General features: G+C 42.8%; 1 protein-coding gene across 3 annotated transcripts in view; it reads left to right on the plus strand.

The window, feature by feature from the left end:
• The window catches only part of tln2a (talin 2a), a 93828-nt gene that overhangs the window by 31932 nt on the left and 45455 nt on the right, over positions 1-16441 (plus strand). For 2 of the 3 annotated variants that reach the window (XM_037096614.1, XM_037096615.1), the window contains 4 exons: positions 12654-12827; positions 13414-13511; positions 14856-14985; positions 15348-15500. In XM_037096614.1, coding sequence (XP_036952509.1) covers positions 12692-12827; positions 13414-13511; positions 14856-14985; positions 15348-15500 — 517 coding nt within the window. In that variant the 5' untranslated portion in view covers positions 12654-12691. Of the gene's footprint in view, positions 1-12653; positions 12828-13413; positions 13512-14855; positions 14986-15347; positions 15501-16441 lie in introns of those variants that run through there. The other variant, XM_037096616.1, reaches the window with a different exon arrangement.

Genomic DNA, 16441 nt, shown 5'->3' on the forward strand with positions numbered 1-16441 from the left:
TTCTTCCTAACTTGCTTGTGCTCCGCAGGCCATCGAAGCTGCTTCTCTCTGCTTTCAAATACAAACGAAGTATTTTTTCAGTCTATAATTTAATGTCTAAGAGTCCCGTTATAGTCTGAGTATAGCTGTAACTCCTTTTTGGGTTCTTAAAAGGACAAACGCATCTAAACACAACACACCGACCAGCAGTAGCTTCAATCCACACTCGTATCGAGACAACAAATATCAGTTGAACTGTGGTGTTTTCTCATTTCCTCGCCTTGGAAAACAGATCAGATATTAGTCAGGCCTCAACCAACCTCCGTCTCCATGGCAACTTGTATTCGCATTTCGAACACATCCGCGATTGGCGATACGGCAGTCTGAGTAACGTTAAAGGCTGAATCGTTTTCAGGCACCCATCACAGCTGATATTCGGCTTGTGCCAAAGGATGGACGGGAGTGATTGTGGTTTGGTTTCAGATGTCAAATTTGATTCACTTCTTGGGCTGAGAGGCTGAACTGTTCCCACTTACTGATCTGAACCGACCTCATACTTTCAACTCGGAGGAAAAATCTCTTCGGGGGCAGGAGGGGACGATACAATCGGCTAAAAGCAGACAACATTTGCTCCCCTATTTTAAGGCCAAGATAAAAAATAAAAAACAGCAACCATTCCTGTGACCTGACACGGAACGAGGCATCAGCGGCGAGCTTCGCGTTGGATTTGTGGGAGTGCTGGTCGGCTGTTTACCTCTCTCTCTCTCTTTCTCTTTGCGTGAAACTCGACACCTGCGTTGGCGCTGCTGCCGACAGAGATGCATCACCTGCCTGCCTGGACCATTTGCCAAGCTCGCTCCCTCTTTCTCTTCACCCCCCCTTCAACTCATACACATGCACACGAACGTGCACAGGCAGACAACAGCCGCGTTGTTACCGTCACTCAGGAGGTATGCAGTCTGTCACCTGACCCCGCCACCAACCAGGTGGATAATTATGCTAACAGGCTTTATTTCTCACATGTAGCTTTCCTTTTCAAGTCGCAGCACGACGGTGTGTGTACCTTCCCATTGTCCTGCACACGTGTGTCACACTTGACTCGTGTGACAGTGAAAGCCAATTAAAGAACATTTGTTTTATTCTGAGGCGTAAATATTTTTATTCTTTCGGACACGTCGCTGAAACCTATTAATTATGTTGTTCTCAGCATGTCAGCAGGAATAGGAGTAAAAGCAAAAATGATAAGAGATGTGATTGGTGGAGACGTCTCTGCCTCCCGGGCCAGGCCTCAGTTACACCTGCAACCAACATCTATTCATCAACATCTTCTCGCCGGCTGAAGAAGTGACTCTTCAATGATCAAGATGTTTTCTCAAAAAGACTTGCATCATTCAGTCAGCCTGGCTTCATTAATGTTGAAAAAAAAATAAAAAAAATTAAACAATTGAAGAGTTATATAAAATGGCTCCACACAGCTCATCCGGTGTAACCCAAATCTCTGGAATCCCCAAGATCACAGAATGAATTCATAAGATGTAATTTACAGCCTCATCGTGGGGCCAAGCTTGTGCTCCCACGTCGGACTGGGTGCCCGCTAACACTTTTAAGCTTGAGAGCTTGTTAAGATTCCAGCTTAAAAGATGGTTTAAATAATGTTGTTTCAAACAAATTTGACATCTCAGGGGCTTCCGGAGACACTTGGTGAGCTGTATGGAGCCATTTAATCCTGGGGTTGTTTTTTTTAAGTCCCCGGCTACTTCAGTTCATCTGCATGGCGGTGAGCAGATAATGCCTGAAATTTTATTCTTAGGTGAACTTTTCCTTTTTAAAAAGACAAATTGAACTCTTCTGCTGCCCGTGTGAACTGCGAGTGCTGAGAGGGAGCAGGTCGTCACTGAAGCACTCAGGGGAAAAAAAAAAAAAAAAAGGCCGAGCGACGTCCCCTCAGTTCCTCACCCTTCATTTCCCAGCAGCTCCAGAGTCACATGTGGACTCTTTTAACCTCCCGGGCCACCGCGGCTCCGCTCAACCTGCTGCATGACGGGTGACCTCACTGTGAACCGAGTCGGCTCGCTCGATCGTGTGTGACTAAGACTGTGTGCTTTAGATCATTTCCATTTCTGCCCGATGAGTAGGCAGAGAGAGCGTCTCCCGTGTCGTGTTCACGCTGCGTTATCATGGAAATGATGACGACAGCGGTGATAACAAAAAAAAAAAAAAAAAAAAACCCAAAAAGTGTTTGCAGCTGAGTTTATTCAGAGTAAAGGTCGGCTTTGCTCGAAACTGACTCATCTTTGAATAACTCTGTATATACGGGAGCATGTATGTGCAGCTGAGAAAACTCATTAATATACTGAAACACTTAAAAGGCCAACAGAGATGAGTAGCAATAAATGTGGTCAGCAAGCTGTCGGCTGTGTACGGGACCGTTATAATAAACATCCGCACATGAACAGTTTGGAGGGTGGTGTCTTTTTTTTTTTAAAAAAAAAAAGCTTTGACAAAAACATCAGCACAAGAACAAGAGGTGCTTCTCTATTCTAATGTTAGCTGAGTTGCATGCTCAGTTTCCTACCGTACCTACAGTAAAACTACCTTTGCTCCTGAAGCCGTGGAGCCAGTTGTAAGCAAACAACTGTATTTACAAGGTGAAAAAAGCCCTGATAACGAGTAACTCGAATCACTTTTCACATTAAAGTGTGTCAACAGCACTTGGAGTACTACTGCTCATGAGAAGAAAGTTGTACAACGCCTGTGCAATGTGACAAATTGCCTCCAGTGATGGCTCTCTGCATTGTGGGTAATGTGGGTGGCAGGTTTAAAAGAGGAAGAATGTGCAGAATGAAAAAAGCAGATACCTCCGTCCACAATCAGTTTTGATCATTTGCTTTTAAATTCTCCACAGTGACTCCAGCAGTGTTATGTGCGCCATGCTAGACCGGGGGACTGCTTTTCAAAGCCAGGTGCCCACAATGCAACTAAGCCACTGCAATTTATCAGATTACACGCAGCTTCCTTTTGGAGCCACAAAAGACTCAACACTGCTCTTTACTACTTTTTTTCCACATGTGCAGCAGTACTCCCCCGAAAGCCTGTGAGCACGCTTCAGTGTGGTGGAGTTACCCTTTAAAGACAGACGTACTGTACTGTAGATTAATGATGGTGGCTCCATCCTGCTCTTTGTTTGGTTTGTGTTCAGGTAACTCTATCCAGGAGTTAAATTTAAAGGGATGGTTCAGGTTTTATGAAGCGGAGTTGTAGGAGGTTCAGTAGTTATCCATAGTCAGTACATGACTCACTGTACATGACAGTTGACATGCCCTCAGTTTGGAGAAGCAGCAGGAGTGCCGGTATAGGAAGTTAAGCAGAGCACTGCTATAGACGAGGTCCACAGCAAAACTTAGTTTAACCAGCTCAAACAAAGGCCAACTTAAAGAAAATGTAATACAATTTCGGTGTTGGCTCTGTTTTAGAATATTTTCAGTGCTTTACCTCTTACGATCTCTGCCCTGCGATGCAATGTTGATTCTTTATGTCCATGTTTGTCGACATGGATCCGATCTTGGCAGGCGGTGTGATCTTTGCTCAGGATCTGCAGCTCTAACCTCAGTCTTGTACCACCATGTCATGAATGCAGATATATATCATACTCGTGACCATCTCACATGGTTCTCATCTGAAAAACAAGCTGGAACTCCCACCTGAGGAAATTCAGAAAGCCACAGCAGCACAGACAAAAGTATAAAAAAAAACAGATGTACACTAAAGTTAATCTACACTGGTTTGTACAGAAACTGGTCAGAATGGAAAGTGTAGATTTAAGTCTCAAAATGATCAGGTTTCAGCTCACACGAGAAAATCCGCCGACTGTGATGATTCTGTGTAAATGAATAGAATTCGGTGCAGCCCGGTCCTACCACGCAGATTTCCCCACATAATAACTCGAGCAGACCCCCTTGAGAGGCTAACAATGAAGCCTGACAAAGTGGTGCATTACACGGCCTAATTATTATTCAGCAGCAGCGCATACAAAATAGATGGATCATAATATGCAACATGCTCCAGAGCAGATTAGTCCCCAGCCATGTACTTGTTAGTTAGACGCAATAAAGCTTGTGCCACGGCGGGCTCCGGCGCGAAAGATCTTGTTTTTCGCATTCATTTTCCCCTCATTCTTTGGAGAGCCGACACGTCTGATTGAATCCTTTCACTTATTTTCTTTCATTCACCACGTGTGAACACGCGTTGCGGCACTTGAAAATGTGGCTCCTCAGCTGTCAGATTCATTTATGAAATAAAAAGAAAAAAAACGACGTGATTGCGTTTCCCGCAGCCCTCAACCTTCGCTGCATCTCCTGAGGCCATGCACGGTGTCGAGAGTGAGAGCCACTGTGGTAAGATGAGGTTCGATTGGTGCTGTTTTCCGTTGCGGGGCCAAGTGGCGTTGCTTTAGGTCAGGAAACGGTACACCTCTCAACTGCAAGACATACTCCGGAGGCTGGAAATTCTCGTTTTCTTCTCACCTGCCTAGAAAGGGCAGGCTGGCGTCTGTCTGTGTGACAGCTGCTTAGCACAAGATTTGACTGGCTTCTTTGAATTAAGGTCACCATCTACGAAGGAGAATTAATGGTAGTCTGAGAATTATCACAAAACTTGGAAGCATCATCATTCAAAAAAAAAAAAGCCTAAAATATAAATGTCTCCTTTTTGGTCTCTGATTCATTTCTCAAAGGAGAATGCATTTTGATTTCAGTTGGACTTTGAGCACAGAAATGCCACTCTGGGGTTAACCAAAGACAACAGATGGACTAATCACTGCGCCTGTGTTAACCCAGTTTGGCCCCGGTGTTGAAACTAGGCTGCTGACATGCTCTGGCCAAATATTTAATACGTTCCCCAGTCCAGGACTCCTCTCGGGTTGGCCTGTTTCACTTGTGGGCTGCGCTATTATTGGATTAGAGGCCATGTTACTGTAATAGGGCCTGAGCATTCCCAGCAGGCACTGCGCTGCCTCATTGATCTATTGAACAATAGCTACATGTCCTAGTGCTCTGTCTCATTTTCCTTTTATCTGTCGAGCCTTTGTCTGACTGGTCGGCCGGCCGTTTTTCTCCAAATGAAATCGAAAACAGTGTAAAGTGTAACCTGCTTTCCTCCTCTGCTCAGTTCTGTGTGCGCTGCTCGAACCCTGCTCTGACAGGATGTCTGTATTCACTGTATCAGCGTCAGAGCCGATGTCTCTGAGCTACCGACTTCAACATTGCGATGCTCGGCGCAAACTAAACCGCTGCAGCTTGAATTGTCTGACGTGTGTTTATATTTGTTCTCCTGGATGTACGTTTTTTTTGTTTGTTTTTTTTTTTACCAGCTCCGCATCAGCCTCATCCTGAGACGAGGGAACAGTGTTGGCAGGTCATCAGACTCTTGACACACTGTGCTTACAGAGAGTCCAGATAACCTGCTCGGTTAAAGCCCGGGCACTCGATCAAGCTATTATTTTAGAAACGGAAAAAATGTATCTGCGATGGATTTGTCTTCTTTTTGTCTGACCTCCTCAAAAAAAATGACACATCCAGGGCGCCTCTGCTTCGACTCCGGGCCACAGAGGAGTAGTAGGAGTTGCAGTATCAACTTTCCGAGTGGCCCCACCGCCACAATGTCTTGAGCAGCAGGGAGATGTACATCTTCAGTGTGTGCCTTTTGTGCGGGGTTAATATGATACACGGCTAAAAAGCACCTCCAGGGCTCAGCTGCATAAAAGCAGTAGATTCTTTCCACGATGGCTAGCGATGCTTTCTCTTTACTGAAGTGGAACGGCTTTACATGTGCAGACCCAAAGAGAGACGGCGTGTTTTCTTTTATCTCCAGAAGCACATTAAAGTAAATCTTGACATAAAAGTAGTTGGTAGTGTCTCTGTGAGGCTGTACCGTACTTTTAACTAAACGCTGTCACAGTGACGGTGTTAGCATGTTCATGCTTAGCGGGTATGATGTCAATCATGCCCACCATCTTGGTTTAGCGTGTTAGCATGCTAAGCTTTCAATAATCAACACCACATGCAAAATTCAGAAGCACATTGTTTTTTTTTTGTTTTTTTTTTAAGGTATTTGGTCATAAACTGAAGGCGCCTGAATTACCTGTACCAAATTTTAAAGCAACATTATTTAACTTTTTTACCTTATGATACCAGCTTCAGAATCATTTTGTGGTAATAGGGTGAATGATGTCTCTGTCTCAGCCACTCTTCAGTTAACTCATCGAGGAAGTGATGCGTTACCACCAGGTGTTTTCCACACGGTCAGTACAAGCCCGTGTTGCTATATGCTGCAGTGTATACGAACAGCAGATCATTGAATAATCATCCAATAGCTCCCGGTGACCATTGAATAGTGTCTTTTGCTTGAAATGCACCAACCCGAAGCTGCAGTGACTTACAAGTTGGCAATGACACTCAAAAATCAACTTTCGTGGGGCGCCGCATAGCTCAGTCGGTAGCGCGCGACCCATGTGCCGAGGCTCTGCAGCGGACCCGGGTTCGACTCCCGGCCCGGGTCCCTTTGCTGCGTGTCACTCCCCGTCTCTTTCCCTGTTTCCTGTCCAACTCTTCAAGCTGTTCTATCAAATAAAGCCAGAAAAGGCCAAAAAAAATACTTTAAAAAAAAAAAAAAAATCAACTTTCGTACAAACAGGAGCTTTAATGGAAATCTCAGTCACTTCAGTCTTGACCTTTGACCCTTCAACTACTGCTGACATTTTTCAGCTGCATGTCATCTGCCTGTCATAATGTAACCTCAGTATGAAACACAAATGAATATATACAGCGCACTCGTTGTATGAGGGGCAGACACCGTATTCCCAGCATTCTCCTTTTAATTATTTAGCAGGAGACCAGCTCTGATTTAATTGAGTGAGCTTCTGCTGTCGTCAGTGTAAACCACATGAAAAATGTTGCTCACAGCAGAGTGCTACTGTTACTGTTGAATATTCTTTGTTATGTGAGCCAGCAGTAGATCAAAGGAGGCGTAGGTGTAACCGGTGCAGTTGGGTTTAAAGTCAGGAGGAGGAGGAGGGATGCTTTGTGCTTATGTATTACAGTGTGGGAGGGTACAGCGTATTAATGATTATGGATTTGAATGCTCTCTGTTTGTGTGTTGTTTGTTACTTTTTTTTTTTTTGCAATCGGCGGTTGAGTGCGTGAGGCCAGCACGCCACCGTTATCTCTGCTCAAAAAAGAGCGGGGGCTCTTACTTTTGGACGTAAAACTCACATTCATTTCTCATGACTGCAAAAAGGGTTCGTGACGCTGTGAAAAGGTATCGCTGCTGCTCTCTTGTACGGCAGGAGTCGGCATTGATAGTGAGGAGCAAAGCTGGAAGGGAAGGAGACAGATACAGAGCGCCAGCAGCCCGGTGCAGCGGGCAGACGAGTCGAACAGTCAGATGCAGCAGGCAGGCGGGTAAATAAAGCGAGCAGGCGGGCAGATTGGCCTCCATCCAGGCGGATTTACCAGCATGGTGATGAAGATAGGAGCGGTGTGGAGGGCTGCTAAAGATGACACTGCAGTTTTTCCTCTCAATTTTGCAAGCGGCGTGTCATCGGCCTCGCGTGTAGCAGCTCTGCTCCTTTTTTTTCCAATTTGGTCATGTCTTTTACAGAAGCAACAGGAAGTTTTTAGCAGTAATTCTATCAACTCATTAGTCATACATGACCTGAACAGGCTCTTCAGTCCTTCTTGAATGCCAAGTCAGGGAGTGGATAATCCAAACCATTTTTATATTAAATCATCATTTTTTTCCACCCCCGTTCAACAGTTCTCCATGATTAAAGTTTGAGTTGGACCAGACCGACAATAAAGCCCATCACAGTAATTGCTAGTGGCACGGTTCAAAACGGCCTCTCTGTGGGAGTTTTTCAACAATTATTTAATGGATTGCAATTTAAAATTTTGTACAGACAGTCATGTTCCCCCTCCTGGGTGATTTTTAATGACTAACTTTGGTCATTAACCTTAACTTTTCTTCTTGTGGCATTGGCTTTGGTTTATGATTTAAACACATACAAAAACCAACCGACATAAATGTTAGTGTTAATTAGCAAATGTTGGCATGTTGACAGGATTAGATGGAGTACATGACATACATGCTAATGCCAAAATTTTCATTGTGACCATGTTGGCATTTAGTCTGAAGCAACATTGTGTTTATGTACAGCCTTGCAGACCTGTTAGCATTACTTAGAAACCACATTGCACATAAATGTCATGCCTCGAGACATTTCTTATTGCATTCTCCATTATATTCTTCAATGATTATGATGAATTCTGCATGCATGTATTTATTCATTGTGTTTTTTGTGCTGATTCTGAGGGTAGAGATGGTATTGATGTGTTAACTTATTATCCTTATCCTTACTGATACTGATACAGTTGCCTTTGAAGCTTGTCATACTCTTCAAAAATAGGTCATATCCATATTTTTTTTTCTCTAAATGGTGAGAGCAGCCGCTTGAATTGTTTTCGGTCCATACATGACAACTGAAGTGGGTTTTGTTACTGCTGTATGCACACTGGAGCCTTATTCCCACCCTGGATTTGTTAGCAGCCCAGTGAATTGGTTGAACTCAAGTGTTGTAGAGGTTTTACAATCACATTTGATCTCAGCAAATCCTTTCTCATCGCGGGAAAGGGAAAATGTATAATAGGATGCTTTGGCGGTAATCCATCTTTGATGGAGGCTCTGCCATGTCTTGATTCAGGCTGAACAAAAGATTTACCTTGATTTTTTTTTTTTTTTCAACATGGCTCCTCATTGGAGCTCCGTGTTCACAATCAAGCTCATAATTTGTTATGTTTCACATTATTTGTATTGAACTTGATGAAAGGTTTGATGTTAAACAAGCTGAAGATACAAGATTGTTTATGAAACAAATCATTTCTTATCTGTAACGTGTTTGTGTGCAGCAAAATACATTTTATAAATCGCAGATGATTCACATCAGGGCTCAACATGGTTCCAGGAGGGATAACAGAAAACATGCTGTGTGACATAATCTTTTTTTTTTTTTTTTTCCTACTACTGCTTGGACTGAAATTGATTTTTTTTGTTAGCTGGTCAAGGCAGCGGCAGCTTGTAGCCCGACTGCAGAGAGTCTGTGGACTGGTTACAGCGCCACAGGTGGAATCTTTATTATCCTGCACGGTTGAAAATAATTTGGTTCAGTTGGTTAAAAGGAGCAGAACAGCCTGTAGGACCTTTAGGTGGGGCTCGTGGTGAAATAGTTATCTGGTTACATTTCAATACAGATGCAGAACATTTGTGAGTTTCTTTTCCTTCTTCTGCGTTTTATAGTTTATAATCTGACCTGGTAACAAAGATGTGATTCAAAGAAATAATGACAGAGCACTTTGTGCGTATTTGTCCTGTGCACGCTTGTATCCACGCAGACATTAGAGCTGGATTGCAGCTGTTTCCACCTGATGATTGTACTTTTAGCATTATACAAATCTCTTGATGTTAGTAATTGATATAATTGAAGGAGGAAAAAAAAAGAAAGCAACAAGTCAGATTTTCATTAAACTCGAGCGCTGAGGACCTGCTGGTTTCACATTACAAATACAATTAGAGCAAAATGAAAAGACGCCTCGGGGGGTGCGTCTGATTGCAGGAAGAGTTGGTCACGTTAAAGATGTTGAACCATGATGCAGCATTATGTTCCAATCCCAAAGTGATTTTCTGTGTGTGTAGTTAACACAGCCATGAATAGCTTCTTCTAGTCCCGTTCAGTGGTCCCGCTGAGCCTCGCCGGTGCTTCCACTGATAACATTTCATCGTATTATTAGTTTATCGTGCTCCTTCCTCATCGCTTCCTTCTTATCTCTTTACTTCTTCCTGCTGTTTGTCCAACCATTCTTCAAGGCCTGTAAGAGGCTGATGCGGCAGAGATTGCAGTCTAAAAGAGGAACATCACATTATTTCTGTGGTTTGCTTGTTGAGGCAAACAAATGGCACCAAAAGGTAAAAAAAAAAAGAAAAGAAAAGATAAAAAAGAAACAGACCACCGAGGCTCCAGTGTGTGATTTGATCAGAACAGGAAAAAGAGAGGGAACATTTTTTGACTGACTCTGAAACAGATGGAGGTTCTTTGTTTGATTCAAATGTACAATACAGGATTTGAACTATTTTGAAAATGCTTTCATATACTTTATAACACAACACTCAGTTCTGTCTGTGCTTCCACAAACGTCACTTTTGTTGCTCTCATTTAGCAAATTAACTCTTTTAGGGGAATCTCCGGGAGCTTCCTTCCCAACCCCGAGAGGCCTTTTCAATCCCAGTGTCAGGTTAGGTTGACCGAAGTGGGATCGCTAGACTCGTGTTTGATATCCATTTCAGGATGGCATTTGACCTTCAAGCTTAGTCAGAGTCTGAAGTGTAAGAAAATGTCTGGCTTTGGTCCAACCGCTATCAACAGGAGGTTTGTGGAAGTGCTCGACTGATTAAGACGGAGCCCAAAGCAATAACCGAGACAAATTTACAGGCCGTATAAAAAAGTCATGCATCAATGAATGCAGTTAATAAAACTAACTATAACTAAATAAAACTATAACTATTTTATAAAAATATAAAAAAGGATATTATTATTCTGAGACTTTTTTTTTTAATGATGTGCTTCAGAGGCTTCTTTGAAACTCTGCCTAAAAAGGCCGTCTCTGATATTATGTCTAAATGCTGTGATCATGTTTAAAAATAGGGATCAATGCTAAACTTTTTTTTTTGGTGCCTTGGTAACGTGTTAATGTTGCGCCGCAGCTACGTTCAGGCTGCTGCGGACCAGACTGACATGGAGGTCCAGACAAACACCTTCACTCTTACATGTGAACACATCTCACATAGGACCCAGATTCTGAGCGTCTGAGTCAGGGTCAGAGGCCGGCTGAGCAGAGGAGGGCCCACCCGCGCACTCCAGCCGCGGCCCAGACTGACTTCTCACCTTTGACCTCCCAGGCACAGAGGAGCCCTGTGTTTCCATTGGTCCCAGACAGGAGGAGCTCTGTATGGGAGGTCACAGTACCTCTCCTCCTCCTCCACCACTTCCTCCTCCTCCTTCTTCTTCATCCTGCAGTAAATCTGTGTGAACCACAGCAGTGTTGATTTATGCATATATTCATCAACAGCAGTACATTATTTATTAACACGACAATGGCATGTGTTGATGACGGTGACCAGTCATCCAGGTCATAGTAATGATAAGTGCTATATTGTAGGCAAATGGACTTGTTTGAGTTTCGTTGAGATGTTTCACCTGTCATCATAAAAGGCTACTGTCTGTCCATGCCACCGTGCCTCTGTTCTTTGGCTCAGGGACTGTGTGTTTTGTGCTAACGTTAGCCACACTGGATCAGTCTGTTGCTGCCACAGCGGCTCCGTTCTTCTACTCACGGGCTGTTTGCTTTGTGCTCCTTGGTTTGCGGCTGATCGACAGCTTGTCACTGGGCTGTGTGCTTTGTGCTAATGTGTTAGCTCGCCGCTGGAGAGCAGGCTCACTGGCTGTGAGCTGGGAGTGCAGGACATCGTTGTCGTCGCTAACTGCATCCAACTACTTAATGTCTCTTCATGTTTTTAACAAGTTGAATGACAAATAACTGAACTAAACTGAACTTTTCTTAATTGTATTTTTCTGATGAATAATACACAATGAATGGAATTTTAGATATTAAGCAGTGAGACACAGACATTAGGTAACCACCAGCAGATGAGGCAGCAGGTTTTACAGCTCAATATTATGTGTTGTTTACCCACAGTGTGTCGTTCAGGATGTTTTTTGCAGTTAACTTTATAAGTGGTAAGAAATGGAAGCGTGCTGTTTGTAGACTATTTCTTGAGAGGATAACAGGCTGGAAATTGCTCTTGTGCGACTGTATGTGCGATGATGACGATGTGTGTTCAGGCTGCTCTTGATGTGTCACTGTTTTTTCAGAATTGCAACGTCTGAGAAGCGGTTTATTTTGCACATGCAATATGGAAAGCAATTCGCGTACGGGTTGTCTCTCCAGTTCCAGCTGTCGTGGATAACACTGGGTGCTGTATTTTTTACCTTTGTAGTCTCTTTCACCAGATTAGTTCAGTCTCGTCTTCGTCCCTCGCAGGGACCAGATGGGCCGTTTTCAAAGAGTGATACATTTGTTGTCGGCTCTTTTGTTTTATGAAGCATAACAATGGCTTTGCTGTGCACAAATTAGCACTTTCTTCACATTCATACGATTTCATTGTTTGTGACAGTGTGAGGGAAATACTTTTTCTCTCGTGTGTGTGTGTGTGTGTGTGTCATAACAGCATGCCTAACTACAAGAAAGCACAGTAGCATGAAGTGATAAATGGCTCTAGACAGGAAAAATGAAAAAAAGATGTTACCTGTTTTATCAACCAGAGCAGTGATGCCACAGAGGATTAATATAACGGTATATTCAAATTTGTAAAAAATCGCAATTATCCCACTGGCAAGAGAAAATGTGAGTCAGCCTGTGTGTAAAGTGTGCGCTCCTTCTCTTATAAGAATAACAAAGCCTTCCTTCTCGTTCATCACAGTCAACAATTTTCGTTTTTTCTGGACCTTCTGGACTCATGCCGTGCAATAAACTCACCCTTTCCCGCTCTTGTCCTTGTTTTTGTGCCAGGTGTAGCTGCGGCCCCCCCGCCCACACTGCCTGCCAAGATGGTGGTGTTGTCGCTGAAGATCTGCGTCCGCCAGTGCAACGTCGTGAAGACGATGCAGTTCGAGCCCTCCACAGCTATCTACGACGCCTGCAGGATAATCAGAGAGAGGGTGCCCGAGGCTCAGACCGGACAGGGTGAGAACGATTTAAAGGACATTTTGCAGGAAGAACTCTGGATGGGGAGTAAAGTGTGACAGACACAGGGATGCAAATCAGCACAGCGTGCAGAATGACAGCCAGAGACCGGTCAGGTTGTAGGTTGGATGTGCTTTCCGTGTATTGATATTCTTAACATCATCATTCAATAAGCACAAACAACAAAAACATTAGAATATTTACGATTCAGAAAAGCATCTTTCTCAGGCCTATCATGACCCTTAGATTCCCTTATTTCATTTTCTGTCTTGTGTTTTACGAAATTGTTTTATCAACCAATGCTGTGATCAGACTACTGATGTTGTTTCCATCTGCCTGTAGACGACCTTAGAGCCTTTTTTTCATGACTTGCATTACTAATACAGGTGATCAAAGGGAGGTGGCAGGGTCCGACTTTACTGTTTCCACCTGTCGTCATCATCATCAACATCATCTTTTCCTATTCCTATGTGTACAGAAGTTCATTAGCTGTGCTGTATGGAGTCACTAGCTGGAAGTTGGAATTGTACTTGTACATCCATCAGGTCAGTTTCTAATGTGCTGATGTTTCTCCTCACTGCTCCAGCTTCAGATTACGGTCTGTTCCTGTCTGATGAAGACCCCCGGAAAGGCATCTGGCTGGAGTCAGGAAGGACGTTGGACTACTACATGCTCCGCAATGGGGTAAACGATTACACCCAGTTCAACCCCCGATATATACCCAGTGTTGTTTCAGTAACCTGCAGATTCATTGCTCTCAATGCTGCTAAGCTGTTCTAATGGCCAACTACTGATTGAGATGTGGAGAGGTTAATGATGAATAATGAGTCAATTTATCGCCAAATTTAGCAGATTACGATGTATTAACTGACAATCAAGTGTTTTGTTACAGCTGAACAAATGAACCATCAAACCTATCAAAATAAAATACTACGATGAGAACAAAAGGTATTTAAGTAACATAAAATGTATTTGTAATTAAAGAAATATATAAAAAGACGTTCTATACAAACTGATATTATACGTTTTAGTCACAGTATGGTTGGATTTCGTTCTGCAATAAATATTAAGACATTATTTTGTGTTATTTACTTTATCGATCGAGTAACTTGGTATTTACTCTGAATTATTTCATAGAATATATTATGAAGGACTAACTGATAATCTTTTGTGACAACAGCTGACTGTCAATTAAAGAAATGGCTTTAGATTTGCAATATAATGGTCTTTATCTAAATAGCTGGCTGACAGAGTGCTTTATGATGGAGAAAATCTAAACAGTTTGATCCGTCGAGAGGTTTGTGTAAAGAAAATGAAAGGCGAGCAGTTTTTATAACCGACTGAGAATAAAGACGTGTACGATAGAATTTACGGTTAAATCCCACACAGGGGAACAAAAGCGGTGAAGCAGAGAATGAGAGAAAGCGCGGGATAAAATTGGATATCAAGGAACATCAAAGGAAGCTTGTTTTTTTTTTTTTTTTTTTAAAAGTGAATTTAAAGACGCCAGCTGCAGATCCTCAGCCCAGCTCTGATCCGCCCTGCCAAAGGCTCAGGCCCGACTCTGGTTTGTCGTGTAGCGCTCCAGCTCAGTACATCTGTGGGTTTGGTTTCGCAGCTCTGAATGGTTTGTCCTCTTCAAATCCACTAAAGGCAACCCAGGTAGAAGGCATGACTGTGACCAATTATTCTGAACCAAATCTCTTCTCATTGTTGTGATTGGAAGGGAGCAGCAGGCTGTGATAGGCAGCCGTTAAATAAGGTTTTCTGGCCCATATTCTCCCCTCTCTCTCTCTTTCTCTCTCTCTCTCTCTCTCTCTCTCTCTCTCTCTCTCTCTTTCTCTTTCTCTTTCTCTTTCTTCTTCACGCAACCTGGATGCATTTGATCATTTTCCCAGCGGGTACATTCAGCCTCTCCCTCTCTCTCTCTTTCCCTCAGCCTCTCTCTCTCTTACCTTTTAATTCCTGAATTCCTCTCTCCTCTTTTGTTTCTTTGTCGTTCAGTCTCCATCTTTTGTCTCTGTGCAGGATATCCTTGAATACAAGAAGAAGCAGAGGCCCCAGAAAATCAAAATGCTGGACGGGGCCGTTAAGACCATCATGGTGGACGACTCCAAAACAGTGGGAGAGCTGCTTGTGACTATATGCAGTAGAATAGGTACATAGCTCTGTTTACCAGCCCTTTTTATTCATGCTCAAGTAGTTTCATGGAGTTTTCTGTCCAGTTTTAACATCTTTTTAACTGCCCCTTGTCCTTTATCAGGTATTTATAAAATATATGCAAATTCAGTGTCACAAACTGTTAAAGCATCATTGTTCCAACAACTTTCTCTATTAGTAGGAAATAGAAACAAAATGTTATTACACTAAATCAACACTTTTAACAGCTTTTGTGAACACAGACTCGCAAAGCATTAAGAAGAAAATCCCATTAAAACTCATTTGTCCTAAATTGTGTCCAACTTGACTCTGGTGGGGATACTTGAAATCTTTCTTTTTTCGGTCTCGTGTGAATTCCAGGCATCACAAACTACGAGGAATACTCTCTAATCCAGGACACAGTGGAGGAGAAGAAGGAGGACGGGATGGGTACGCTGAAAAAAGACAGGACGCTGCTGCGAGACGAGAGGAAAATGGAGAAGCTGAAAGCCAAATTGCACACAGACGACGACTGTAAGTTGGATTTGATCTGATGGTGGTCTGCCCTGATGCTGTTAATACAAATAACAAATACCGCAGTCATTATAAAAATAAATGCAATGTAGTTTTTCTGTAAAAACTACAAAGCTGAGTTGCTCGAATAAATGTTGGCAATGTCTCTGCAAACTTTGGATATCTTGAAGCTTTACATTTCTTCATGTTACAGCTTTGAGATTCTTTAGGTTCAGTTTTAAATGTTTTATTTTGAGACAACGCTGTTCTTATGCTTTTGTGAGGTTCAGGCACAAAAGCTCCTTTAGGGACTGACAAACATTGAATTGTTGTGGCCCCTCGTTAAACACTTTCTGGTGGCTTCACACTTCACAAAGGTTGGAACACAGTCTCGAAATGCGTCAGAGGTTTTGCAGCCTGCCCACTTCCAACTCCGCCATCATCCCGCCCCCACCTCCCGATGTGAAAGTCAAGTCATATCTTGTTGAAATGCCAGTACGGTTAATCTTTTTAACCAGGCGACTCGGTTGACACATGTTAAAGAATAAATAGAATATATGCAGCAAGTTGCACACATTAGTTCTTACCCTGAAAAAAATTCAGTACAAGCCTCCAGATATTATGAAAACAGCTCTATAACAATTAAATTCATTATAAAATCTCTGTTTGTTTTCCCTCTCCCATACCTGGGCACAGCTTCCATTTACTCCACTGGCAAGATTCACTTTTGATCTTGTGATCTTGAATTCATGTGAGGCTGGTGAGAGGGAAACCATCCCTTATTAGAGAGATAATGAATGAAGAGCTGGTATAAAAAGCTTGGAGACGATAGTCATGTAATCTTGCTTAGGTAGTTCTTTAAGACACTCAAACCAGAGGATTTATTTTTATCTCTTTTAAATCTCTGACTTTCTCTGTGCGACACAGATTGGGTTCATTAAAGAAATGACGATAAACTGGTG

This window comes from Acanthopagrus latus, chromosome 4 (assembly GCF_904848185.1).
Source record: "Acanthopagrus latus isolate v.2019 chromosome 4, fAcaLat1.1, whole genome shotgun sequence".
Lineage (NCBI taxonomy): Eukaryota > Metazoa > Chordata > Actinopteri > Spariformes > Sparidae > Acanthopagrus > Acanthopagrus latus.